Source organism: Bufo gargarizans, chromosome 2 (assembly GCF_014858855.1).
Source record: "Bufo gargarizans isolate SCDJY-AF-19 chromosome 2, ASM1485885v1, whole genome shotgun sequence".
Taxonomy (NCBI): Eukaryota; Metazoa; Chordata; class Amphibia; order Anura; family Bufonidae; genus Bufo; species Bufo gargarizans.
Genome location: NC_058081.1, coordinates 390,886,262 through 390,913,281, shown reverse-complemented (window position 1 = coordinate 390,913,281; position 27,020 = coordinate 390,886,262). Strand labels below are relative to the sequence as shown.

At 45.8% G+C, this 27,020-nt stretch overlaps 1 protein-coding gene across 3 annotated transcripts in view; it reads left to right on the top strand.

The window, feature by feature from the left end:
• Positions 1–27,020, top strand: part of RGS14 (regulator of G protein signaling 14) — a 200,798-nt gene that overhangs the window by 153,698 nt on the left and 20,080 nt on the right. For all 3 annotated transcript variants that reach the window (XM_044280805.1, XM_044280804.1, XM_044280803.1), the window contains one exon: positions 11,811–11,863. In XM_044280805.1, the coding sequence (XP_044136740.1) occupies positions 11,811–11,863 (53 nt within the window). The remainder of the gene's footprint in view (positions 1–11,810; positions 11,864–27,020) is intronic.

Genomic DNA, 27,020 nt, shown 5'->3' with positions numbered 1-27,020 from the left:
TAGCAGGCCACAATGGTGACTATCCTCCCTAGCATTGCGGGTGACACAGTTTTATCCGCACAATGGGGAGATGCAGCAGTGGCCGTGCAGCCATCCGGAGGGACGCAGGTGCCGGGGACTGGGTAGGTATCATCTATAGGAGGTGCCCGGACATTGTAAGAGGTATATCTACTATTGGATAACCCCTCTAATGTATTTGTCATCTTTGATATAATTGCACACACAGGCCTAAAATGTGTCCTGTGCAGAGGTTAGGAGGCAGTAGATAAGCAGTGATATGACCTATTTTGAACAGTGGATCCTGTGTTATCTATACTTAGGTGATATCAGTCATTGCAATCCTGTCTGCAATGATAGTGAGATGGCTACAGAATGCCTTGACATATTTTAGGCCTAGTGGTTACTGTGAAAACTGCATGATTTTAATATTTTTTTTAAAGATATAGGGGGTCATTTATGAAGAGAAGTACGCCATTTTTTGGCATTCTTTTGTAGCAGATTAAGTTGCAAAAAGGATTTGCGGCCGAATCTGCAACATTTCCAAGGTCATGCCACTTTTCCGAGGTGGTGGAAAAGGGGGGCATGGTGTGGGTGGTTAAGGGGGTCGTCTGGCCTAATTTATCCTTTTTTATGTCTTTTTTTTTACATAGAAAAGGAGTTCAATCTACGCAAGCGAGAGAGCTGGTGCAGATTTAAGCATGTCACACGGCCAGCGCATAAAGCGCCAGCACAGGGTTAATAAGACCGGTGTCTAAAGCTCTTGTCTTAATAAATGACCCTGATAGACTTATGTGTAAGACATGTAAAATTAAACAAAAAGCAAAAAAAATAAAAATATATATGTTTAACATAAAAACATGATTATAACAATAGATTATTTTCTTCTGACACATTCCCTTTAAAGTTCCTTGCCTATAAGGTTTTGTACCGACTACTGGTGGCATCAGAATGGACCACACTGAGCATCATCGAAGGCAGCGAGAGATTGCAGCCTTATACTTTTACACAAATGGCAGAAGGTCACTTGCAATATTTTAAGCCCCTTTTTGCCAAAATGTCTCAACACCACAACCACATGAGCATATCATGTGCTAATGATATGATCTGCTGTTGTAATTCTGAAACAATTGAGAAACCACAAATGTGGTAAAACAATTACAGTTTTTACAGTTTTCCTCAGAGAACTCAACAAGGAAAACCACTAAAAAGCTGAGACAATGAATGCTGTGGATTGAAAAACTTGCAGCAGGTTCTAAAATTGATGTTTTGCTGCCAGTCTGAACTGAATTATTATTTTTTAAATCCTTTTTGCTAACGGTGTAGCTAAAGGTGGTTCAAGTTAGATGTCGTTACCGGCCCAGGAGCCTGAGGGGCCCAAAGACCCTTGTGCCACATAAAAAGACACTGGTATTATAGAAAGTGCATGCTGGTCAAGTTACACCTCTGACTGGAGGGAAGGGGTTAGTTCAAGAATTTGGCATGGCGGGGGTGCTGATTCAATGTTTGCCTCAAGCAGCACGAAGGCTATGTGCTTCCCTGCCCCTGGCCCCAAAGCACTAAGGGAAGGGGGGCCCAAGATGAAGTCTTGCTCCAGGGCCCACATGAGTCTTTAACTACGCCCCTGCTTTTTGCTATAACGACAGTCTGACTATATAGTATTTCATTTGAGCAGCAGTTTTCTCCAGAGCGGTTCTTCTTGCTGTAACCTGACAACCGGAACTTATAGTCTCTGTTGCCATTTTCCCCCCCAGGGTCCTTTAACCTCTTATGGACCGGGCTCATTTTCACCTTAAGGACCAGGCCATTTTTTGCAAATCTGACCAGTGTCAATTTATGTGTGAATAACTTTAAAACGCTTTTACTTATGCAGGCCATTCTGAGAATGTTTTTTTCGTCACATATTGTACTTCATGACACTGGTAAAATGGAGTAAAAAAATATTCATTTTTATTTATACAAAAATACCAAATTTACCAAAATTTTAGAAAAGTTAGCAAATTTCAATTTCTCTACTTTTATAATACATAGTAATACCTCCAAAAATAGTTATTAATTTACAAACCGGATTCCCAAAAAGTTGGGACACTAAACAAATTGTGAATAAAAACTGAATGCAATGATGTGGAGATGGCAAATGTCAATATTTTATTTGTAATAGAACGTAGATGACAGATCAAACGTTTAATCCGAGTAAATGTATCATTTTAAAAGAAAAAAAAGTTGATTCAAATTTTCACGGTGTCAACAAATCCCCAAAAAGTTGGGACAAGTAGCAATGAGAGGCTGGAAAAAGTAAATTTGAGCATAACGAAGAGCTGGAAGACCAATTAACACTAATTAGGTCAATTGGCAACATGATTGGGTATAAAAAGAGCTTCGCAGAGTGGCAGTGTCTCTCAGAAGCCAAGATGGGTAGAGGATCACCAATTCCCACAATGTTGCGCAGAAAGATAGTGGAGCAATATCAGAAAGGTGTTACCCAGCGAAAAATTGCAAAGACTTTGCATCTATCATCATCACCTGTGCATAACATCATCCGAAGATTCAGAGAATCTGGAACAATCTCTGTGCGTAAGGGTCAAGGCCGTAAACCATACTGGATGCCCGTGATCTCCGGGCCCTTAAACAACACTGCACCACAAACAGGAATGCTACTGTAAAGGAAATCACAGAATGGGCTCAGGAATACTTCCAGAAACCATTGTCAGTGAACACAATCCACCGTGCCATCCGCCGTTGCCAGCTGAAACTCTACAGTGCAAAGAAGAAGCCATTTCTAAGCAAGATCCACAAGCTCAGGCGTTTGCACTGGGCTTCATTTAAAATGGAGTGTGGCAAAATGGAAGACTGTTCTGTGGTCAGACGAGTCACGATTTGAAGTTCTTTTTGGAAATCTGGGATGCCATGTCATCCGGACTAAAGAGGACAAGGACAACCCAAGTTGTTATCAACGCTCAGTTCAGAAGCCTGCATCTCTGATGGTATGGGGTTGCATGAGTGCGTGTGGCTTTCACAACCAGACAGCTAAGAAGCTCTGACAGAAGCCTTTCAGAACCTCCTCCTTGAGTTTTCTTGGTTTTAGTTTTCAGTTCCTCATCTCGTTAGCCTCTCTCAGCTGTCATGTAGTTGGACTGATTGCATCCCTTTAAATTTATCCCCATAATGCATTAGTGTGTGGTTTATACAGCTTCCTGGAGTGTGTGTGCTATTGTGATCCTATTTCCCAGTCTTCTACAAGTTAAGTGTTGTACATTAATTTGTGATTTTCTGTTTGCTGGATCCCAGGTGACCCTGACTCCCTCCGTGTCTAGTAGAGGGAGCCAGACACCCTATTACCGTGTTTACTGACCATAAAAATCTGGCCTACTTGGAGTCAGCCAAGCGTCTGAACCCGAGACTGGCCAGATGGTCTTTGCTCTTTTCAAGGTTTAATTTTGTTGTCACGTTCCGCCCTGGGGTTAAGAATGTGAAGGCAGATGCCCTGTCACGTTGTTTTCCGGGAGGTGGGAATTTTGAAGACCCGGGTCCCATTTTGGCTGAAGGTGTGGTGGTCTCTGCTCTTTTTCCTGAATTGGAGGCAGAGGTGCAGGCAGCCCAGTCAGAGGCTCCTGATCTTTGTCCTCCTGGGAGGTTGTTTGTGCCTCTCGCTTTAAGACAAGATTTTTAAGGAACACCACGATACAGTCCTTGCTGGGCACCCGGGGGCAAGAGCCACAGTGGATCTCATCGCTCGGAGATTCTGGTGGCCTGCGCTTCGTAAGTCGGTTGAGGGTTTTGTGGCAGCCTGCGAGACTTGCGCTCATGCCAAAGTCCCTCATTCACGGCCATCAGGTCCTCTCCTTCCCTTACCCATTCCTTCCCGTCCTTGGACACATCTGTCCATGGACTTCATAACGGACCTGCCTCGTTCCTCGGGGTAGACTGTGATTCTGGTGGTGGTGGACCGTTTTAGCAAAATGGTGCATTTCATCCCTTTTCCTGGTTTGCCCAATGCTAAGACGCTGGCGCAGGCATTTATCGATCACATTGTCAAATTGCATGGTATTCCTTCAGACATAGTCTCTGATAGGGGCACGCAGTTTGTTTCCAGATTCTGGAAGGCTTTCTGTTCTCGCTTGGGGGTTTGGTTGTCATTCTCTTCTGCTTTCCACCCGCAGTCGAATGGCCAGACAGAGCGTGTCAATCAGAATCTGGAGACATATCTGTGCTGTTTTGTGGCGGAGAATCAGGAGGATTGGTGTTCTTTTTTTTGTCCTTTGCTGAGTTTGCTTTAAATAACAGTCGTCAGGAGTCCTCTGTTAAGTCACCATTTTTTGGTGCATATGGGTTTCATCCGCAGTTTGGGACTTTCTCGGGAGAGGGGTCTTCTGGTTTACCTGATGAGGACAGATTCTCCTAGTCTTTGTCATCTATTTGGCCAAAGATTCAGGATAATCTAAAGAGCATGAGTGAGAGATATAAGCGTGTGGCAGATAAGAGACGTGTGCCTGGTCCGGACCTGAATGTTGGTGATCTGGTGTGGTTGTCTACCAAGAATATCAAATTGAAGGTTCCCTCCTGGAAGTTGGGTCCTAGGTTTATTGTGCCTTACAAAATCCTGTCTGTCATCAATCCTGTTGCTTACCGTCTTGATCTTCCTCAGACTTGGAAGATCCATAATGTTTTTCATAAGTCCGTATTGAAACCTTATGTTCAACCCATTGTACCCTCCCCTTTGCCTCCTCCTCCGATTATGGTTGATGGGAATCTTGAATTTCAGGTCTCTAGGACTGTGGATTCTCATCTTGTCCGCGGTTCTCTCCAGTACCTCGTTCATTGGGAGGGTTATGGTCCTGAGGAGAGGATGTGGGTCCCAGTGACGGACATTAAGGCCACTCGTCTCATCAGGGCTTTCCATAGGTCCCATCCTGAGAAGGTGGGCTCTGAGTGTCTGGAGTCCACTCGTAGAGGGAGGGGTACTGTCACAACCAGACAGCTGAGAAGCTGGCAGAAGCCTTTCAGAACCTCCTCCTTGAGTTTTCTTGGTTTTGGTTTTCAGTTCCTCATCTCTCAGCTGTCATGTAATTGGACTGATTGCATCCCTTTAAATTTCTCCCCATAATGCATTAGTGTGCAGTTTATACAGCTTCCTGGAGTGTGTGTGCATGCTGATCCTATTTCCCAGTCTTCTACAAGTAAAGTGTTGTACATTAATTTGTGATTTTCTGTTTGCTGGATCCCAGGTGACCCTGACTCCCTCCGTGTCTAGTGTAGGGAGCCGGTGGTCGTGTCCCTTCACTATCGTAGGGTGTTCAGGTGTTATATAGTCGAGGTACGAGGATATGCGATCGTCCACCATTGGGATTATCGCATAGGCTGAGCAGTAAGGGAAAGAGCCAGGTCTTATGCAGGGGTCTCCCTTTTGTTCCTTAGTTTTGGATCCAGTGAGTCATATATTCATTTTGCATTGTCTTGTTTCCTGTACACCTTCTGTGACAGTGGCATGGGCAGCTTGCATGTCTGGAAAGGCACCATCAATGTAGAAAAATATATTCAGGTTCTAGAACAACATATGCTCCCATCCAGACATCATCTCTTTCAGGGAAGACCCTGCATTTTTCAACAAGATAATGCCAGACCACATTCTGCATCAATCACAACATCATGGCTGCGTAGGAGAAGGATCCGGGTACTGAAATGGCCAGTCTGCAGTCCAGATCTTTCACCTATAGAGAACATTTGGCGCATCATAAAGAGGAAGGTGCAACAAAGAAGGCCCAAGACGATTGAACAGTTAGAGGCCTGTATTAGACAAGAATGGGAGAGCATTCCTATTTCTAAACTTGAGAAACTGGTCCCCTCGGTCCCCAGACGTCTGTTGAGTGTTGTAAGAAGGGGAGATGCCACACAGTGGTGAAAATGGCCTTGTCACAACTTTTTTGGGATTTGTTGACACCATGAAATTCTGATTCAACATATTTTTCCCTTAAAATGGTACATTTTCTCAGTTTAAACTTTTGTTCCGTGATTTATGTTCTATTCTGAATAAAATATTAGAAGTTGGCACCTCCACATCATTGCATTCAGTTTTTATTCACGATTTGTGTCCCAACTTTTTGGGAATCCGGTTTGTACATTCCCCTTATGTCTACTTTATTTTTGGATCATTTTGGGAATACCATTTTATTTTTTGGGGACGTTACAAGGCTTAGAAGTTTAGAAGCAAATCTTGAAATTTTTCTGAAAATTTCTAAAACCCACTTTTTAAGGACAAGTTCAGGTCTGAAGTCACTTTGTGTGGCTTACATAATAAAAAAAAACACCCAAAAATGACCCCATTTTACAAACTAAGCCTCTCAAGGTAATTAAAACTGATTTTACAAACTTTGTTAACCCTTGAGGTGTTCCACAAGAATCAATGGAAAATAGATATCAAATTTCAAAAGTTCACTTTTTTGACAGATTGTCCATTTGAATACATTTTTTCCAGTTACAAAGCAAGGGTTAACAGCGAAACAAAACTCAATATTTATGGCCCTGATTCTGTAGTTGACAGAAACAACCCTATATGTGGTTGTAAACTGCTTTACGGGCACACGGCAAGGCGCAGAAGGAAAGGAATGCCATCCGTTTTTTGGAAGGCAAATTTTGCTGGACAGTTTTTTTGACACCATGTCCCATGTGAAGCATGTGATGCACCCCTAGAGTAGAAAGCATGTGATGCACCCCTAGAGTAGAAACTCCAAAAAAGTTCACTTTTTTGGCAGATTTTCCATTTTAATAATTTTTTTCCAGTTACAAAGCAAGGGTCAACAGCCAAATAAAACTCAATATTTATGGCCCTGATTTTGTAGTTTACAAAAACACCCCATATGTGGTCGTAAACTGCTCTACGGGCACACGGCAGGGCGCAGAAGGAAAGGAATGCCATACGGTTTTTGGAAGGCAAATTTTGCTGGACAGATTTTTTGACACCATGTCCCATTTAAGGCCCCCCTGATGCACCCCTAGAGTAGAAACTACCCCAAAACATTTCCCCATTTTTGGAAACTACGAGATAGGGGGGCAGTTTTGTTGGTACTATTTTAGGGTACATATGATTTTTGGTTGCTTTATATTACACTTTTTGTGAGGCAAGGTAACAAGAAATAGCTGTTTTGGCACCGTTTTCATTTATTGTTATTTACAACATTCATCTGACAGGTTAGAATCTAACTTAAAAAAAACTATGGCTCTTGGACTATGGAGACACTAAAACATGATTTTTTTGTTTCCAAAATGAAATAATTGTGTAAAGCTTACATAAATAATAAAATAGTAGACATATTAGGTATCTCCGCATCCATAATAACCTGCTCTATAAAAATACCACATGATCTAACCGTTAGATCATGTGGTATTTTTATAGAGCAGGTTATTATTGATGCGGAGATACCTAATATGTCTACTATTTTATTATTTATGTAAGCTTTACAAAATTATTTCATTTTGGAAACCAAAAAAAAAATCATGTTTTAGTGTTTCCATAGTCCGAGAGCCATAGTTTTTTTTTGTTTTTAGGCGATTATCTTGGGTAGGGTATGATTTTTGCGGGATAAGATGACAGTTTGATTGGCACTAGTTTGGGGTGTGTATGACTTTTTGATCGTTTGCTATTACACTTTTTGTGATGTAAGGTGACAAAAGATTGCTTTTTTTTAACACAATTTTATTTTTTATGGTATTTAACTGAGGGGTTAGGTCATATGATATTTTTATAGAGCAGGTTGTTACAGACGTGGCGATACCTAATATGTCAACTTTTTTTTATTTATGTACGTTTTACACAATTATTTCATTTTTGAAACAAAAAAAATCATGTTTTAGCGTCTCCATAGTCCGAGAGCTATAGTTTTTTCAGTTTTCAGGCGATTATCTTGGGTAGGGTATGATTTATGCGGAATAAGATTACTATTTGATTGGCACTATTTTGGGGTGCGTATGACTTTTTGATCGCTTGCTATTACACTTTTTGTGACGTAAGGTGAAAAAAAAGGCTTTTTTTACTTTTTTTTTTTTTTTTACGGTATTCACCTGAGGGGTTAGGTCATGTGATATTTTTTATAGAGCAGGTTATTAAGGACACGGAGATACCTAATATGTGTAGGTAGGTAGGTTTACATTTTTTGACCCAGACTTGGTTCTTGAAGATCAAGTGGATCTGATGTCTGTATAATACAGTACAGTACACTATATATTGTACTTTACAGTATTTTCACTTTACACTTAGTCTATTCAGACTTCTGCTTTAGCACCATGGAAAGCCAGAAGCCTGTGAAGGCGTCCGGTTGCAATGGTAACCATCACCCGCTGCCACAACAGAGCGGGGGCTGAAAAGGCACAGCAGCCTCCGATGGGAGAGGGAGCTCCCTCCCTGTTAATCCCTTCCATACAGTGGTCCCTACGGACCGTGGCATGGAAGGGGTTAAACGACTGATATCACAGCACAGATGTCAGCACTCTGCTTGCTAACCTGGAAATGAGAGGGGTTGGGCGGGATGATCGCGCGCCCAAAGCACCGCCCGCACCTTGCTCACTGGCAGATAATGAGTGCTGCAGGGGGGTTAATTGACCTGCGGTTTGAAGCGATCGACCGATATGGGGGGGGTTCACAGGGTGCCTGCTGATTGATTTCAGCAGGCACCCAGTACCGGTACGTCATGTGTCTCCAAGAGGTTAAGAGTACTAGTGCTTGTTTCGTGAAGCCAGTTGCAATGAAGAAATGTAGGTCTAGGAATGCCAGAGTGGTGTAAGGTGGCCTAAATGTCCCTTTAAGTGTACTTGTGCATGTGTCACGGTGCTCCTACTTGGATACGCTGGACCCCAGGTGTTGGCCCCGAAGTTGATGAAGGGGATGATGAAATAAATTGAGTCCAGACCTTGTGATGAAGTTCAATAGCAGCTTTGCAAGATTTGTTTTGGTTCCCAGAAGGCTTTCGAATTAACCATGACAGGCAAACAAACTCAACCCTTCTACATCAGTTGCTCTCTGGCTCTGCTGTGCTGATAGGCTGACTGAATAACTTCTGTTAAGTCCTCTTCTCCAGGTGGTTTAAAGGACCATTCTGGGAAGACCCTCCTCATCAGTGGCTTCGACTGCCAAGGCAGTTGGTACACCACCACTGTGGGGCTAAGCACGAAGGAGGTGCTGGACACACTTTTCCAAATGCTGAATGGTTGTTCGGGGTGCAGCAGTCCTGGGATGAGAGGCTCCGGTTCCGGTTGGGGTTTGTCACCGAAACGTGGCACTCCCCCTGCGGTCTCCCGCAGGTATCTCACACGCACAGCTGCTGCTGGGTCCTCCAGCCAGCACTCCGGTGCTGACACTGGAACAAGGGGCTTAGCAAGAAGATTCACCCCAGAAGCAAAGGGGCCTTTTGAAGACACCATCAGGGTGTTTTCGACTTGTTCCCTTTTGTACAGGCTTTGCTGGGCCTGCGGTAAATAAGGACATTTTACGGAGCGGCGTTTGACAAAAAGCTCAGTCCCGGTCTCGTCATATTGAATAAATTCTGTACCTCTTTCTACAGAAAACCAGACAACGGTCCTAATCCTTCGCTCCAGTACTGGATCGTGGGGCAGAGGTCGGTCCAACAACTGGACCACCCAGTTCTCAATGGCCCTGTGGTAGTCTCAGGTGTTGAAGGCGTAAGCCGTGACTTTCTGGGGCACTATTGGATTCAGGCTGTTGTAGGCCTTGCTCTTCCTGGGCAGCAGAGTGGTAACTCCTGCCTCCTCCGCCGCGCCAGCCGGTCCAGGGGAAGCTCCGGACCCCGGGTTGGGTCTCCAGACTATCTGCGACACCTGGATCTCCTGTAGGTCGTCGCACAGGCCGGGCAAGTCAGTCCCATAAACCATCTTGCTCCTGTTGGGCTTTGGCACCTCCATCTTATCTTTTTTCCGAGCCATCCCAACTTGTGAAGAAGGAGGGGCTTTTGTGGAGGAGTCTCCACTTACCTTCTCTTTGCTAGGATGTTGTTCCCTGTGGGAAGGGATGGATTTTTGCGCTCTAGATGGGGGCGTTCCTTTACTTTCCTGCTCTGACTGTGCAAGAAGAAGCTGCGCCATCAAAGTTAAAGATGGCTGATTAACTCTTTGGACGCCAGCGCGCAGTGTTTTGCGCCTGCCGCTCCGCAGCAAATTCAATAAAGTCATTCTTGAAGGGGTTTTTGTAAATCCTATAGGCAGTATAATCCAAGGGCACACAGATTTATTCTGGTCAGATCCTGTTCTGTGGGCTTTGTGGTAAAAGGACACACATGTAAATCCTGTTTGTGATGCCAAAATTTGCAGCAGACGCTTCCCGTCAGGGCCCTTTAAGAGTACTAGTACTTGTTTTGTGACGCCAGTTGCAATGAAGCAACAAGGACGTAGGTCCCCTTTGAGTGATAATGTGGGTGGTACCCAGGTGTAGGAATGCCAGAGTGGTGTACGGGGCCTAAATGTCCCTTTTAAGTTTACTTGTGCATGTGTCACAATGCTTCTACCTGGATACGCTGGACCCCAGGCATTGGCCCCGAAGCAATGAAAGGGGGGTGCTGAAATAAATTGAGTCCAGACCTTGTGATGACGTTTAATGACAGCTTTACTTGAATAAACTTTCTCCAACAGTTTCGGGCTTTGTTTTGGTTCCTAGCAGGCTTTAGCATTAACTCTGGCAGGTAAACATACTCTCCTACATCATTTGCTCTCTGGTTCTGCTGTGTTGACAGGCTGACTGAATAACTTGGTTTTAGCTGTCTGCTGCAACTTCTCTCTTTGTAGTCTGACTCTAGCTTAATCCAGGGAAAACTTCTCCTCGCTTCAGAGGCTCTAAGCTGTGGCCTCCACATTCAGCAGAGCTGAAGGTGCTCTAGCTGGCTTGGGCAAGGCACGTCAAGCAGGGACCTGCACCTGCTGCACACCCTCCCTTGGAAGGGGGTAAGCTGAACTGACTCTAACTAGAACTCCACTCTTCCTTAGAGAGAGGGTTAGAATGGAAAGAAGGGTTCCATTCTTTCTAACTGTAGCTCTGCCATGCTTGCTGCCACCTACTGGTGAACCAGGTACGTTACATAAACATATACAGCTGCAAAGAAATAGGAAATGCACAATGTGGAGGACTTGGAATAAATGCATAGATGAAATATTAACATACACAGATAGAAGCAGGGTGTAGGAGTGGTAATGCCACTCGGGGGCGTTACAGAAGCTATTGAGTAATCATCAAGTTAAACCTTTTTCACACAAGCGAGTTTTCTATCCGGGTGCGATGCATGAAACAAACATATAGCATCCAGACTGAATCCTGACCCATTCATTTTAATGGCTCTGTGTTTTTCACACATTATTTCTGCTTCTAGGAAAAATTGCAGCATGTTCTATTAGCTAACTGTGCATTTCTCACACAGCCTTGGCTGAATGGAGCTTGTGTAAAAATGAAAGGCATCTAGATGCAATGCGTTTTTCAGTGATGGTTGCTAGGAGATTTAGTTTGTAATTCTTCAGTTTTTCGTTATGATCATGAAAAAAGCATCAAAAACTGATTGCACCTCGCTGAAAAAACTGAAACATTGCACACAATCGCAGTCAAGACTGACTGAACTTGCTTGTAAAACCATTGTTTTTTCCTAAACAGATCCTGACACAATCCGTATCATTTGTGTGAAAGAGGTCTTATACTTATTTTAATGCAAATCCATTGATGTTTATTATATAGATTGGCTGCAAGAACATTAAATTGTATGTAAGTCACTGTCTCCATGATGATGCTGGAAAACGCAAATAGAATCTTTTTATATATAAATTTACAGATACGAAAGATGCCACAAATGCTGAAGGAAGTACAGCAGAACCACAGACTAAGGTGAGTCCTATGGATAGAGTCATAGGAACTTTCTGTATACATGTATTATAATCATAATTAATACTACAAATAAATATGTATTCACATGAATATGTGAATCAGTTCTTATACGTAATTAATGTTAACCCCTTCCTGCATAATAACTTTCATTCATGTCACTGTGATCACATTAATGATTGTTGAGCTTCTTGTTTTATGTTCACTTCAGCATCAAAATCGCAAAGTCTGGGGCTGGCAGATTTATACTTGCTAGAATTAGGCTGTGGGTTATACTTTAAGAGATGCCTGTGGACAGAAAACAATTTAATGTCATGTACTTTTTGAGGCAGCGTGTTTGTTAGTAGAGTACAAAATGGAGGGAGGTGCACATTCAGTTGGAAACACTGTCATAGGTCCAGAATAGTATCCAATTACAATAACTGAGTAATCCAAATGATGTGATGAAAAATACAGTAATCATAACTTTACTGAAGCTTCAATGTCACTTGGCAAAAACAGCAGAGATTTTTTGGACAGAAATGTTCTTTATGTATCTGATCAGGGTAACACACATTTTCTCTCCATGACTGTGCAGATTAAAAGAGTTTTCCAGGAGTTTTATACTGATGACCTACCCTCTGCATAGCTCCTTAGTATCTGATCGATGTAGGTCCATCTCTGACACCCAGGACCCTCGCTGATCAGCAGTAGCATGCGGCTTTCTCTCAGCCAGACAAGCACCAAGCACAGCGCTGTACAATGTATAAAGGAATAAAACGAAGATGGTGTGCTCATCTGGCTATAATGTAGGCGGAGGGACGGACAATGTCGGGAGCCTAAGCGTCAAGGTAGACATCCAAGTAAAGCAGAGAAAAGTACAACTTCCAAAAAATTGTGACAACATTATTAATTCAGTGCATTAAAAAACAAAAAGACAGTCCATACGCGTTTTGGATCTAGTAGTGTTGATCCTTATTCATGACAAAGAAAAGACCGTATGAGCTCGTATTAAATAATGGCCAGCTGAAAAGAAACAGGTGGCCATAATTTTGGTTTTTAATGAACTGAATTAATAAAGTTGCCACGATTTTTTGGAAGCTAGACTTTTCTCTGCTGTACATTGTAATAGAGCAGTGATGTCGAACCTTTTAGAGGCCGAGTGCCCAAACTGCAACCCAAAACCCACTTATTTATTGTAAAGTGCCAACACTGCAATTTAACCTGAATACTATAGTTCAATATAGTATATCCTCTATGTACTTTATTATTTAGCTCTAATAGCTTACCTACATTCAGTGCCCTGCCTGTGCTGTTTATAGTACGCCCTGTGCTGATGAATGGCAGGAAAAGTCTAAGGCATATTGGTACACCATAGACTTTTTTCACAGTGCGGGTGCCCACAGAGAGGGCTCTAAGTGCCGCCTCTGGCACCCGTGCCATAGGTTCGCCATCACTGGTATAGAGGTTGTGCTTAGTATCGCAGCTAAGCCCCATTCATTTCTATGGAGCTGAGCTGTGCCTAGTCCATGTGATCGAATGTGACTTCACATGGCCTAGGAAAAGGCTGCAAGAAAAAGTCAATGCTGTGAAACATCACGCTGGAGCGCAGGTCCTGACCCCGATCCTGACCCCGGTGCCATTAAATGGATGAGGTGAGTTTTTTTTTTCTTTTTCTTAACACAAGTGGAGAGGGGGGTGGGAGTTAAAGACTGTACTAATGAGCACTCATTAGTAACAGTCCATACAGTGGCGTAACTAGAATTCTATGGGCCCCAGGGCAAACTTTGAATTGGGGCCCCCCACAAGACTCTGCCCCTCCCACGAGCCTCTGTCCCTACCCCTACCCCCCCTCCATATGAAACCATACAATAAAAAATAATACTCTAGTCACTATAATTCTGAAAGGGGGGGGCGCTCCGCCATATGAGGGCAGCCAGGGGCAGCAAATAATGAGGGGGCAAAATGAAAATTAAATACTCTGTGGACAAAAAAATTAAAATATATCGAGGAAGTGGGGGGAAAATGAAATACAGTGAGACTCTTACTATATTTCATTTTGCCCCCACCCACTCCCTCTATACATTACATTTTTGGCCCACAGAGCATTTTATTTTCATTTTCCCCGGGCCCCTCCGTATTTGCTGCCCCTGGCTGCCCTGTTATGGCTGGCGCCGGGGCTTCTGAATTTAGACACACTGCCTCACGGCACCACTGATCATCATGCATGTCCCCCCCTCCGTATGAAGCCGGACGCCGGTGTGTGCCATTTTTTGCATATAAAAAACCACCTACTCTTGTTTGTTCCGCTCTCCTCACTTGAGGGCTGAAGTGGCCGGCAGGCTCGTCATTCCTGACTGCTGTGATCCCGCGAGACCCGCCGCAGAGATCACAGGTCTCGCTCTAACAAGTAAGCGCAGCGCAGCCACACAAAATATAGGGAGGGCCCGTCGCATTTAATAAAAAACACTTGTGGGGCCCGCTTTACTCCATCTCTCCTGGGGGGCCCCCCTGAATTAGGGGCCCGGTCGCAATTGCGACTGCTGCGACCTCTATAGCTACGCCACTGCGTCCATATAGCAATACTGGCAATAATAATCAGGATGGCAAAAAAAAATTACCGCCTTGGTCGGTGAGTTACCGACTGGGTGGCAATCCTACCTGCACCCCATATATCATCCAGCCCTACTCCTATGATAAATCTGGTGCAGGTCTAGACTGCCTGTGTAAGCTTACACCATCTTTAGGATTAGTAAATCTGGGCCCTTGCGTTGAGATATTAGCCTATTAAGCTATTAGTAGATACAGGAAGCAGGTAACCTATAGGTATTGTCTGACCTTTTCACAGGCATTACAACGTGCAAAGGTCTGATATTCACTACAGGTTAGCTACCTCCACTATAAAGACAACTTTGTTTCAAAAGGAAGGGACCAAATCTGCATATCAGCTCTGAAGCTGTCTGCAAGGAGAAACAGTACCCCTTGAGCCCCATTAGTGAACGTGTACATCACTATTAATTGCATAATGGTATATGAGTAGGGATGAGCGAACTCGAACTGTATAGTTCGGGTTCGTACCGAATTTTGGGGTGTCCGTGACACGGACCCGAACCCGGACATTTTCGTAAAAGTCCGGGTTCGGGTTCGGTGTTCGTCGCTTTCTTCGCGCTTTTGTGACGCTTTCTTGGCGCTTTTTGAAAGGCTGCAAAGCAGCCAATCAACAAGCGTCATACTACTTGCCCCAAGAGGCCATCACAGCCATGCCTACTATTGGCATGGCTGTGATTGGCCAGAGCACCATGTGACCCAGCCTCTATTTAAGCTGGAGTCACATAGCGCCGCCCGTCACTCTGCTCTGATTAGCGTAGGGAGAGGTTGCGGCTGCGACAGTAGGGCGAGATTAGGCAGATTAACTCCTCCAAAGGACTTGATTAACTGATCGATCTGCAGCTGTGGATCATTGAGCTGCTGATCCTCAATTGCTCACTGTTTTTAGGCTGCACAGACCGTTTGTCAGTCACATTTTTCTGGGGTGATCGGCGGCCATTTTGTGTCTTGTGGTGCGCCAGCACAAGCTGCGACCAAGTGCATTTAACCCTCAATGGTGTGGTTGTTTTTTGGCTAAAGCCTACATCAGGGTGAAGCTGTCACACCAAGTGCATTTAACCAGCAATAGTCTGTTCATTTTTTGGCCATATACAAAATCAGGGGCAAGCTGCGCCTGTCACCAAGTGCATTTAACCCTCAATGGTGTGGTTGTTTTTTGGCTAAAGCCTACATCAGGGTGAAGCTGTCACACCAAGTGCATTTAACCAGCAATAGTCTGTTCATTTTTTGGCCATATACTAAATCAGGGGCAAGCTGCGCCTGTCACCAAGTGCATTTAACCCTCAATGGTGTGGTTGTTTTTTGGCTAAAGCCTACATCAGGGTGAAGCTGTCACACCAAGTGCATTTAACCAGCAATAGTCTGTTTATTTTTTGGCCATATCCCAGTCTAATTCTGTCACTAAATCCATACCGGTCACCCAGCGCCTAAATACTAGGCCTCAAATTTATATCCAGCTAAATCTGTCCCTAGTGCTGTAGCTGGGCGAGTTATTTAGTGTCCGTTCAAGCACATTTCTTGTTCTGGGTTGAAATACAATTCCCAATTTAGCAATTTCATAATTTAGTGGTTTCTGCTATATCAGAGCTATTTGAAATCTATCCCTAAAAGGGTATATAATATTCAAGGTGCACATTGGGTCATTCAGAATAACTTCACACACACCCGCTACTGTGTATTTCCAAGTCTAATTCTGTCACTAAACCCATACCTGTCACGCAGCGCCTAAATACTAGGCCTCAAATTTATATCCAGCTAAATCTGTCCCTAGTGCTGTAGCTGGGCGAGTTATTTAGTGTCCGTTCAAGCACATTTCTTGTTCTGGGTTGAAATACAATTCCCAATTTAGCAATTTCATAATTTAGTGGTTTCTGCTATATCAGAGCTATTTGAAATCTATCCCTAAAAGGGTATATAATATTCAAGGTGCACATTGGGTCATTCAGAATAACTTCACACACACCCGCTACTGTGTATTTCCAAGTCTAATTCTGGCACTAAACCCATACCTGTCACCCAGCGCCTAAATACTAGGCCTCAAATTTATATCCCGCTAAATCTGTCCTTAGTGCTGTAGCTGGGCGAGTTATTTAGTGTCCGTTCAAGCACATTTCTTGTTCTGGGTTGAAATACAATTCCCAATTTAGCAATTTCATAATTTAGTGGTTTCTGCTATATCAGAGCTATTTGAAATCTATCCCTAAAAGGGTATATAATATTCAAGGTGCACATTGGGTCATTCAGAATAACTTCACACACACCCGCTACTGTGTATTTCCAAGTCTAATTCTGGCACTAAACCCATACCTGTCACCCAGCGCCTAAATACTAGGCCTCAAATTTATATCCCGCTAAATCTGTCCTTAGTGCTGTAGCTGGGCGAGTTATTTAGTGTCCGTTCAAGCACATTTCTTGTTCTGGGTTGAAATACAATTCCCAATTTAGCAATTTCATAATTTAGTGGTTTCTGCTATATCAGAGCTATTTGAAATCTATCCCTAAAAGGGTATATAATATTCAAGGTGCACATTGGGTCATTCAGAATAACTTCACACACACCCGCTACTGTGTATTTCCAAGTCTAATTCTGGCACTAAACCCATACCTGTCACCCAGCGCCTAAATACTAGGCCTCAAATTTATATCCCGCTAAATCTGTCCTTAGTGCTGTAGCTGGGCGAGTTATTTAGTGTCCGTTCAAGCACATTTCTTGTTCTGGGTTGAAATACAATTCCCAATTTAGCAATTTCATAATTTAGTGGTTTCTGCTATATCAGAGCTATTTGAAATCTATCCCTAAAAGGGTATATAATATTCAAGGTGCACATTGGGTCATTCAGAATAACTTCACACACACCCGCTACTGTGTATTTCCAAGTCTAATTCTGGCACTAAACCCATACCTGTCACCCAGCGCCTAAATACTAGGCCTCAAATTTATATCCCGCTAAATCTGTCCTTAGTGCTGTAGCTGGGCGAGTTATTTAGTGTCCGTTCAAGCACATTTCTTGTTCTGGGTTGAAATACAATTCCCAATTTAGCAATTTCATAATTTAGTGGTTTCTGCTATATCAGAGCTATTTGAAATCTATCCCTAAAAGGGTATATAATATTCAAGGTGCACATTGGGTCATTCAGAATAACTTCACACACACCCGCTACTGTGTATTTCCAAGTCTAATTCTGGCACTAAACCCATACCTGTCACCCAGCGCCTAAATACTAGGCCTCAAATTTATATCCCGCTAAATCTGTCCTTAGTGCTGTAGCTGGGCGAGTTATTTAGTGTCCGTTCAAGCACATTTCTTGTTCTGGGTTGAAATACAATTCCCAATTTAGCAATTTCATAATTTAGTGGTTTCTGCTATATCAGAGCTATTTGAAATCTATCCCTAAAAGGGTATATAATATTCAAGGTGCACATTGGGTCATTCAGAATAACTTCACACACACCCGCTACTGTGTATTTCCAAGTCTAATTCTGGCACTAAACCCATACCTGTCACCCAGCGCCTAAATACTAGGTCTCAAATTTATATCCCGCTAAATCTGTCCTTAGTGCTGTAGCTGGGCGAGTTATTTAGTGTCCGTTCAAGCACATTTCTTGTTCTGGGTTGAAATACAATTCCCAATTTAGCAATTTCATAATTTAGTGGTTTCTGCTATATCAGAGCTATTTGAAATCTATCCCTAAAAGGGTATATAATATTCAAGGTGCACATTGGGTCATTCAGAATAACTTCACACACACCCGCTACTGTGTATTTCCAAGTCTAATTCTGTCACTAAACCCATACCTGTCACCCAGCGCCTAAATACTAGGCCTCAAATTTATATCCTGCTAAATCTCTCGTTAACGCTGTCCTGTTGTGGCTGGGAAAGTTATTTAGTGTCCGTCAAAGCACATTTTTTGTTCTGGGTTGAAATACAATTCCCAATTTAGCAATTTCATAATTTAGTGGTTTCTGCTATATCAGAGCTATTTGAAATCTATCCCTAAAAGGGTATATAATATTCAAGGTGCACATAGGGTCATTCAGAATAACTTCACACACACGCTTCTGTGCATTTCCAAGTCTAATTCTGTCACTAAATCCATACCGGTCACCCAGCGCCTAAATACTAGGCCTCAAATTTATATCCAGCTAAATCTGTCCCTAGTGCTGTAGCTGGGCGAGTTATTTAGTGTCCGTTCAAGCACATTTCTTGTTCTGGGTTGAAATACAATTCCCAATTTAGCAATTTCATAATTTAGTGGTTTCTGCTATATCAGAGCTATTTGAAATCTATCCCTAAAAGGGTATATAATATTCAAGGTGCACATAGGGTCATTCAGAATAACTTCACACACACGCTTCTGTGCATTTCCAAGTCTAATTCTGTCACTAAATCCATACCGGTCACCCAGCGCCTAAATACTAGGCCTCAAATTTATATCCCGCTGAATTTGAATACAATACATTGGGCCAAATAATATATTTGTTGTTGTGGTGAACCATAACAATGAGAAAAACATCTAGTAAGGGACGCGGACGTGGACATGGTCGTGGTGGTGTTAGTGGACCCTCTGGTGCTGGGAGAGGACGTGGCCGTTCTGCCACATCCACACGTCCTAGTGTACCAACTACCTCAGGTCCCAGTAGCCGCCAGAATTTACAGCGATATATGGTGGGGCCCAATGCCGTTCTAAGGATGGTAAGGCCTGAGCAGGTACAGGCATTAGTCAATTGGGTGGCCGACAGTGGATCCAGCACGTTCACATTATCTCCCACCCAGTCTTCTGCAGAAAGCGCACAGATGGCGCCTGAAAACCAACCCCATCAGTCTGTCACATCACCCCCATGCATACCAGGGAAACTGTCTCAGCCTCAAGTTATGCAGCAGTCTCTTATGCTGTTTGAAGACTCCGCTGGCAGGGTTTCCCAAGGGCATCCACCTAGCCCTTCCCCAGCGGTGAAAGACATAGAATGCACTGACGCACAACCACTTATGTTTCCTGATGATGAGGACATGGGAATACCACCTCAGCATGTCTCTGATGATGACGAAACACAGGTGCCAACTGCTGCGTCTTTCTGCAGTGTGCAGACTGAACAGGAGGTCAGGGATCAAGACTGGGTGGAAGACGATGCAGGGGACGATGAGGTCCTAGACCCCACATGGAATGAAGGTCGTGCCACTGACTTTCACAGTTCGGAGGAAGAGGCAGTGGTGAGACCGAGCCAACAGCGTAGCAAAAGAGGGAGCAGTGGGCAAAAGCAGAACACCCGCCGCCAAGAGACTCCGCCTGCTACTGACCGCCGCCATCTGGGACCGAGCACCCCAAAGGCAGCTTCAAGGAGTTCCCTGGCATGGCACTTCTTCAAACAATGTGCTGACGACAAGACCCGAGTGGTTTGCACGCTGTGCCATCAGAGCCTGAAGCGAGGCATTAACGTTCTGAACCTGAGCACAACCTGCATGACCAGGCACCTGCATGCAAAGCATGAACTGCAATGGAGTAAACACCTTAAAACCAAGGAAGTAACTCAGGCTCCCCCTGCTACCTCTTCTGCTGCTGCCGCCTCGGCCTCTTCTGCTGCTGCCGCCTCGGCCTCTTCCTCCGCCTCTGGAGGAACGTTGGCACCTGCCGCCCAGCAAACAGGGGATGTACCACCAACACCACCACCACCACCTCCGTCACCAAGCGTCTCAACCATGTCACACGCCAGCGTTCAGCTCTCCATCTCACAAACATTTGATAGAAAGCGTAAATTCCCACCTAGCCACCCTCGATCCCTGGCCCTGAATGCCAGCATTTCTAAACTACTGGCCTATGAAATGCTGTCATTTAGGCTGGTGGACACAGACAGCTTCAAACAGCTCATGTCGCTTGCTGTCCCACAGTATGTTGTTCCCAGCCGGCACTACTTCTCCAAGAGAGCCGTGCCTTCCCTGCACAACCAAGTATCCGATAAAATCAAGTGTGCACTGCGCAACGCCATCTGTGGCAAGGTCCACCTAACCACAGATACGTGGACCAGTAAGCACGGCCAGGGACGCTATATCTCCCTAACTGCACACTGGGTAAATGTAGTGGCAGCTGGGCCCCAGGCGGAGAGCTGTTTGGCGCACGTCCTTCCGCCGCCAAGGATCGCAGGGCAACATTCTTTGCCTCCTGTTGCCACCTCCTCCTTCTCGGCTTCCTCCTCCTCTTCTTCCACCTGCTCATCCAGTCAGCCACACACCTTCACCACCAACTTCAGCACAGCCCGGGGTAAACGTCAGCAGGCCATTCTGAAACTCATATGTTTGGGGGACAGGCCCCACACCGCACAGGAGTTGTGGCGGGGTATAGAACAACAGACCGACGAGTGGTTGCTGCCGGTGAGCCTCAAGCCCGGCCTGGTGGTGTGTGATAATGGGCGAAATCTCGTTGCAGCTCTGGGACTAGCCAATTTGACGCACATCCCTTGCTTGGCGCATGTGCTGAATTTGGTGGTGCAGAAGTTCATTCACAACTACCCCGACATGTCAGAGCTGCTGCATAAAGTGCGGGCCGTCTGTTCGCGCTTCCGGCGTTCACATCCTGCTGCTGCTCGCCTGTCTGCGCTACAGCGTAACTTCGGCCTTCCCGCTCACCGCCTCATATGCGACGTGCCCACCAGGTGGAACTCCACCTTGCACATGCTGGACAGACTGTGCGAGCAGCAGCAGGCCATAGTGGAGTTTCAGCTGCAGCACGCACGGGTCAGTCGCACTACAGAACAGCACCACTTCACCACCAATGACTGGGCCTCCATGCGAGACCTGTGTGCCCTGTTGCGCTGTTTCGAGTACTCCACCAACATGGCCAGTGGCGATGACACCGTTATCAGCGTTACAATACCACTTCTATGTCTCCTTGAGAAAACACTTAGGGCGATGATGGAAGAGGAGGTGGCCCAGGAGGAGGAGGAGGAGGAGGAGGAAGAGGGGTCATTTTTAGCACTTTCAGGCCAGTCTCTTCGAAGTGACTCAGAGGGAGGTTTTTGGCAACAGCAGAGGCCAGGTACAAATGTGGCCAGCCAGGGCCCACTACTGGAGGACGAGGAGGACGAGGATGAGGAGGAGGTGGAGGAGGATGAGGATGAAGCATGGTCACAGCGGGGTGGCACCCAACGCAGCTCGGGTCCATCACTGGTGCGTGGCTGGGGGGAAAGGCAGGACGATGACGATACGCCTCCCACAGAGGACAGCTTGTCCTTATCCCTGGGCAGCCTGGCACACATGAGCGACTACATGCTGCAGTGCCTGCGCAACGACAGCAGAGTTGCCCACATTTTAACCTGTGCGGACTACTGGGTTGCCACCCTGCTGGATCCACGCTACAAAGACAATGTGCCCACCTTACTTCCTGCACTGGAGCGTGATAGGAAGATGCGCGAGTACAAGCGCACGTTGGTAGACGCGCTACTGAGAGCATTCCCAAATGTCACAGGGGAACAAGTGGAAGCCCAAGGCCAAGGCAGAGGAGGAGAAAGAGGTCGCCAAGGCAGCTGTGTCACGGCCAGCTCCTCTGAGGGCAGGGTTAGCATGGCAGAGATGTGGAAAACTTTTGTCAACACGCCACAGCTAACTGCACCACCACCTGATACGCAACGTGTTAGCAGGAGGCAACATTTCACTAACATGGTGGAACAGTACGTGTGCACACCCCTCCACGTACTGACTGATGGTTCGGCCCCATTCAACTTCTGGGTCTCTAAATTGTCCACGTGGCCGGAGCTAGCCTTTTATGCCTTGGAGGTGCTGGCCTGCCCGGCAGCCAGCGTTTTGTCTGAACGTGTATTCAGCATGGCAGGGGGCGTCATTACAGACAAACGCAGCCGCCTGTCTACAGCCAATGTGGACAAGCTGACGTTCATAAAAATGAACCAGGCATGGATCCCACAGGACCTGTCCGTCCCTTGTCCAGATTAGACATTAACTACCTCCCCATAACCATATATTATTGGACTCCAGGGCACTTCCTCATTCAATCCTATTTTTATTTTCATTTTACCATTATATTGCGATGCTACCCAAAGTTGAATGAACCTCTCCTCTGCCTGTGTGCTAGGCCTAAATATATGCCAATGGACTGTTGCAGTGGTGGCTGACATGAAGCCTGATTCTCTGCTATGACATGCAGACTAATTCTCTGCTGACATGAAGCCAGATTGTCTGTTACGGGACCTCCCTCCTCTGCCTGGGTGCTGGGCCTAAATTTATGACAATGGACTGTTGCAGTGGTGGCTGACGTGAAGCCTCATTCTCTGCTATGACATGCAGACTGATTCTCTGCTGACATGAAGCCAGATTGTCTGTTACGGGACCTCTCTCCTCTGCCTGTGTGCTAGGCCTAAATATATGCCAATGGACTGTTGCAGTGGTGGCTGACGTGAAGCCTGATTCTCTGCTATGACATGCAGACTGATTCTCTGCTGACATGAAGCCAGATCCTCTGTTACGGGACCTCTCTCCTCTGCCTGTGTGTGTGCTGGGCCTAAATATATGCCAATGGACTGTTGCAGTGGTGGCTGACGTGAAGCCTCATTCTCTGCTATGACATGCAGACTAATTCTCTGCTGACATGAAGACAGATTCTCTGTTACGGGACCTCCCTCCTCTGCCTGGGTGCTGGGCCTAAATATATGCCAATGGACTGTTGCAGTGGTGGGTGACGTGAAGCCTCATTCTCTGCTATGACATGCAGACTAATTCTCTGCTGACATGAAGCCAGATTGTCTGTTACGGGACCTCTCTCCTCTGCCTGTGTGTGTGCTGGGCCTAAATATATGCCAATGGACTGTTGCAGTGGTGGCTGACGTGAAGCCTCATTCTCTGCTATGACATGCAGACTAATTCTCTGCTGACATGAAGACAGATTCTCTGTTACGGGACCTCTCTCCTCTGCCTGTGTGTGTGCTGGGCCTAAATATATGCCAATGGACTGTTGCAGTGGTGGCTGACGTGAAGCCTCATTCTCTGCTATGACATGCAGACTAATTCTCTGCTGACATGAAGCCAGATTCTCTGTTACGGGACCTCCCTCCTCTGCCTGGGTGCTGGGCCTAAATATATGCCAATGGACTGTTGCAGTGGTGGGTGACGTGAAGCCTGATTCTCTGCTATGACATGCAGACTAATTCTCTGCTGACATGAAGACAGATTCTCTGTTACGGGACCTCTCTCCTCTGCCTGTGTGTGTGCTGGGCCTAAATATATGCCAATGGACTGTTGCAGTGGTGGCTGACGTGAAGCCTCATTCTCTGCTATGACATGCAGACTAATTCTCTGCTGACATGAAGACAGATTCTCTGTTACGGGACCTCCCTCCTCTGCCTGGGTGCTGGGCCTAAATATATGCCAATGGACTGTTGCAGTGGTGGCTGACGTGAAGCCTCATTCTCTGCTATGACATGCAGACTGATTCTCTGCTGACATGAAGCCAGATCGTCTGTTACGGGACCTCTCTGCTCTGCCTGTGTGCTAGGCCTAAATATATGCCAATGGACTGTTGCAGTGGTGGGTGACGTGAAGCCTCATTCTCTGCTATGACATGCAGACTGATTCTCTGCTGTCATGAAGCCAGATTGTCTGTTACGGGACCTCTCTGCTCTGCCTGTGTGCTAGGCCTAAATATATGCCAATGGACTGTTGCAGTGGTGGGTGACGTGAAGCCTCATTCTCTGCTATGACATGCAGACTAATTCTCTGCTGACATGAAGACAGATTCTCTGTTACGGGACCTCCCTCCTCTGCCTGGGTGCTGGGCCTAAATATATGCCAATGGACTGTTGCAGTGGTGGGTGACGTGAAGCCTCATTCTCTGCTATGACATGCAGACTAATTCTCTGCTGACATGAAGCCAGATTGTCTGTTACGGGACCTCTCTCCTCTGCCTGTGTGTGTGCTGGGCCTAAATATATGCCAATGGACTGTTGCAGTGGTGGCTGACGTGAAGCCTCATTCTCTGCTATGACATGCAGACTAATTCTCTGCTGACATGAAGACAGATTCTCTGTTACGGGACCTCCCTCCTCTGCCTGGGTGCTGGGCCTAAATATATGCCAATGGACTGTTGCAGTGGTGGGTGACGTGAAGCCTGATTCTCTGCTATGACATGCAGACTAATTCTCTGCTGACATGAAGACAGATTCTCTGTTACGGGACCTCTCTCCTCTGCCTGTGTGTGTGCTGGGCCTAAATATATGCCAATGGACTGTTGCAGTGGTGGCTGACTTGAAGCCTCATTCTCTGCTATGACATGCAGACTAATTCTCTGCTGACATGAAGACAGATTCTCTGTTACGGGACCTCCCTCCTCTGCCTGGGTGCTGGGCCTAAATATATGCCAATGGACTGTTGCAGTGGTGGCTGACGTGAAGCCTCATTCTCTGCTATGACATGCAGACTGATTCTCTGCTGACATGAAGCCAGATCGTCTGTTACGGGACCTCTCTGCTCTGCCTGTGTGCTAGGCCTAAATATATGCCAATGGACTGTTGCAGTGGTGGGTGACGTGAAGCCTCATTCTCTGCTATGACATGCAGACTGATTCTCTGCTGTCATGAAGCCAGATTGTCTGTTACGGGACCTCTCTGCTCTGCCTGTGTGCTAGGCCTAAATATATGCCAATGGACTGTTGCAGTGGTGGGTGACGTGAAGCCTCATTCTCTGCTATGACATGCAGACTAATTCTCTGCTGACATGAAGACAGATTCTCTGTTACGGGACCTCCCTCCTCTGCCTGGGTGCTGGGCCTAAATATATGCCAATGGACTGTTGCAGTGGTGGGTGACGTGAAGCCTCATTCTCTGCTATGACATGCAGACTAATTCTCTGCTGACATGAAGCCAGATTGTCTGTTACGGGACCTCTCTCCTCTGCCTGTGTGTGTGCTGGGCCTAAATATATGCCAATGGACTGTTGCAGTGGTGGCTGACGTGAAGCCTCATTCTCTGCTATGACATGCAGACTAATTCTCTGCTGACATGAAGACAGATTCTCTGTTACGGGACCTCCCTCCTCTGCCTGGGTGCTGGGCCTAAATATATGCCAATGGACTGTTGCAGTGGTGGGTGACGTGAAGCCTGATTCTCTGCTATGACATGCAGACTAATTCTCTGCTGACATGAAGACAGATTCTCTGTTACGGGACCTCCCTCCTCTGCCTGGGTGCTGGGCCTAAATATATGCCAATGGACTGTTGCAGTGGTGGCTGACGTGAAGCCTCATTCTCTGCTATGACATGCAGACTGATTCTCTGCTGACATGAAGCCAGATCGTCTGTTACGGGACCTCTCTGCTCTGCCTGTGTGCTAGGCCTAAATATATGCCAATGGACTGTTGCAGTGGTGGGTGACGTGAAGCCTCATTCTCTGCTATGACATGCAGACTGATTCTCTGCTGACATGAAGCCAGATTGTCTGTTACGGGACCTCTCTCCTCTGCCTGTGTGCTAGGCCTAAATATATGCCAATGGACTGTTGCAGTGGTGGCTGACGTGAAGCCTCATTCTCTGCTATGACATGCAGACTAATTCTCTGCTGACATGAAGCCAGATTGTCTGTTACGGGACCTCTCTCCTCTGCCTGGGTGCTGGGCCTAAATTTATGACAATGGACTGTTGCAGTGGTGGCTGACGTGAAGCCTGATTCTCTGCTATGACATGCAGACTGATTCTCTGCTGACATGAAGCCAGATCCTCTGTTACGGGACCTCTCTCCTCTGCCTGTGTGTGTGCTGGGCCTAAATATATGCCAATGGACTGTTGCAGTGGTGGCTGACGTGAAGCCTCATTCTCTGCTATGACATGCAGACTGATTCTCTGCTGACATGAAGCCAGATTCTCTGTTACGGGACCTCTCTCCTCTGCCTGTGTGTGTGCTGGGCCTAAATATATGCCAATGGACTGTTGCAGTGGTGGCTGACGTGAAGCCTCATTCTCTGCTATGACATGCAGACTAATTCTCTGCTGACATGAAGACAGATTCTCTGTTACGGGACCTCCCTCCTCTGCCTGGGTGCTGGGCCTAAATATATGCCAATGGACTGTTGCAGTGGTGGCTGACGTGAAGCCTCATTCTCTGCTATGACATGCAGACTAATTCTCTGCTGACATGAAGACAGATTCTCTGTTACGGGACCTCTCTCCTCTGCCTGGGTGCCGGGGCCTAAATATCTGAGAATGGACTGTTCCAGTGGTGGGTGACGGGAAGCCAGATTCTCTGCTATGGAACCTCTCTCCAATTGATTTTGGTTAATTTTTATTTATTTAATTTTTAATTTAATTCATTTCCCTATCCACATTTGTTTGCAGGGGATTTACCTACATGTTGCTGCCTTTTGCAGCCCTCTAGCTCTTTCCTGGGCTGTTTTACAGCCTTTTTAGTGCCGAAAAGTTCGGGTCCCCATTGACTTCAATGGGGTTCGGGTTCGGGACGAAGTTCGGATCGGGTTCGGATCCCGAACCCGAACATTTCCGGGATGTTCGGCCGAACTTCTCGAACCCGAACATCCAGGTGTTCGCTCAACTCTATATATGAGCAATATTTATTCCTTTTATTTT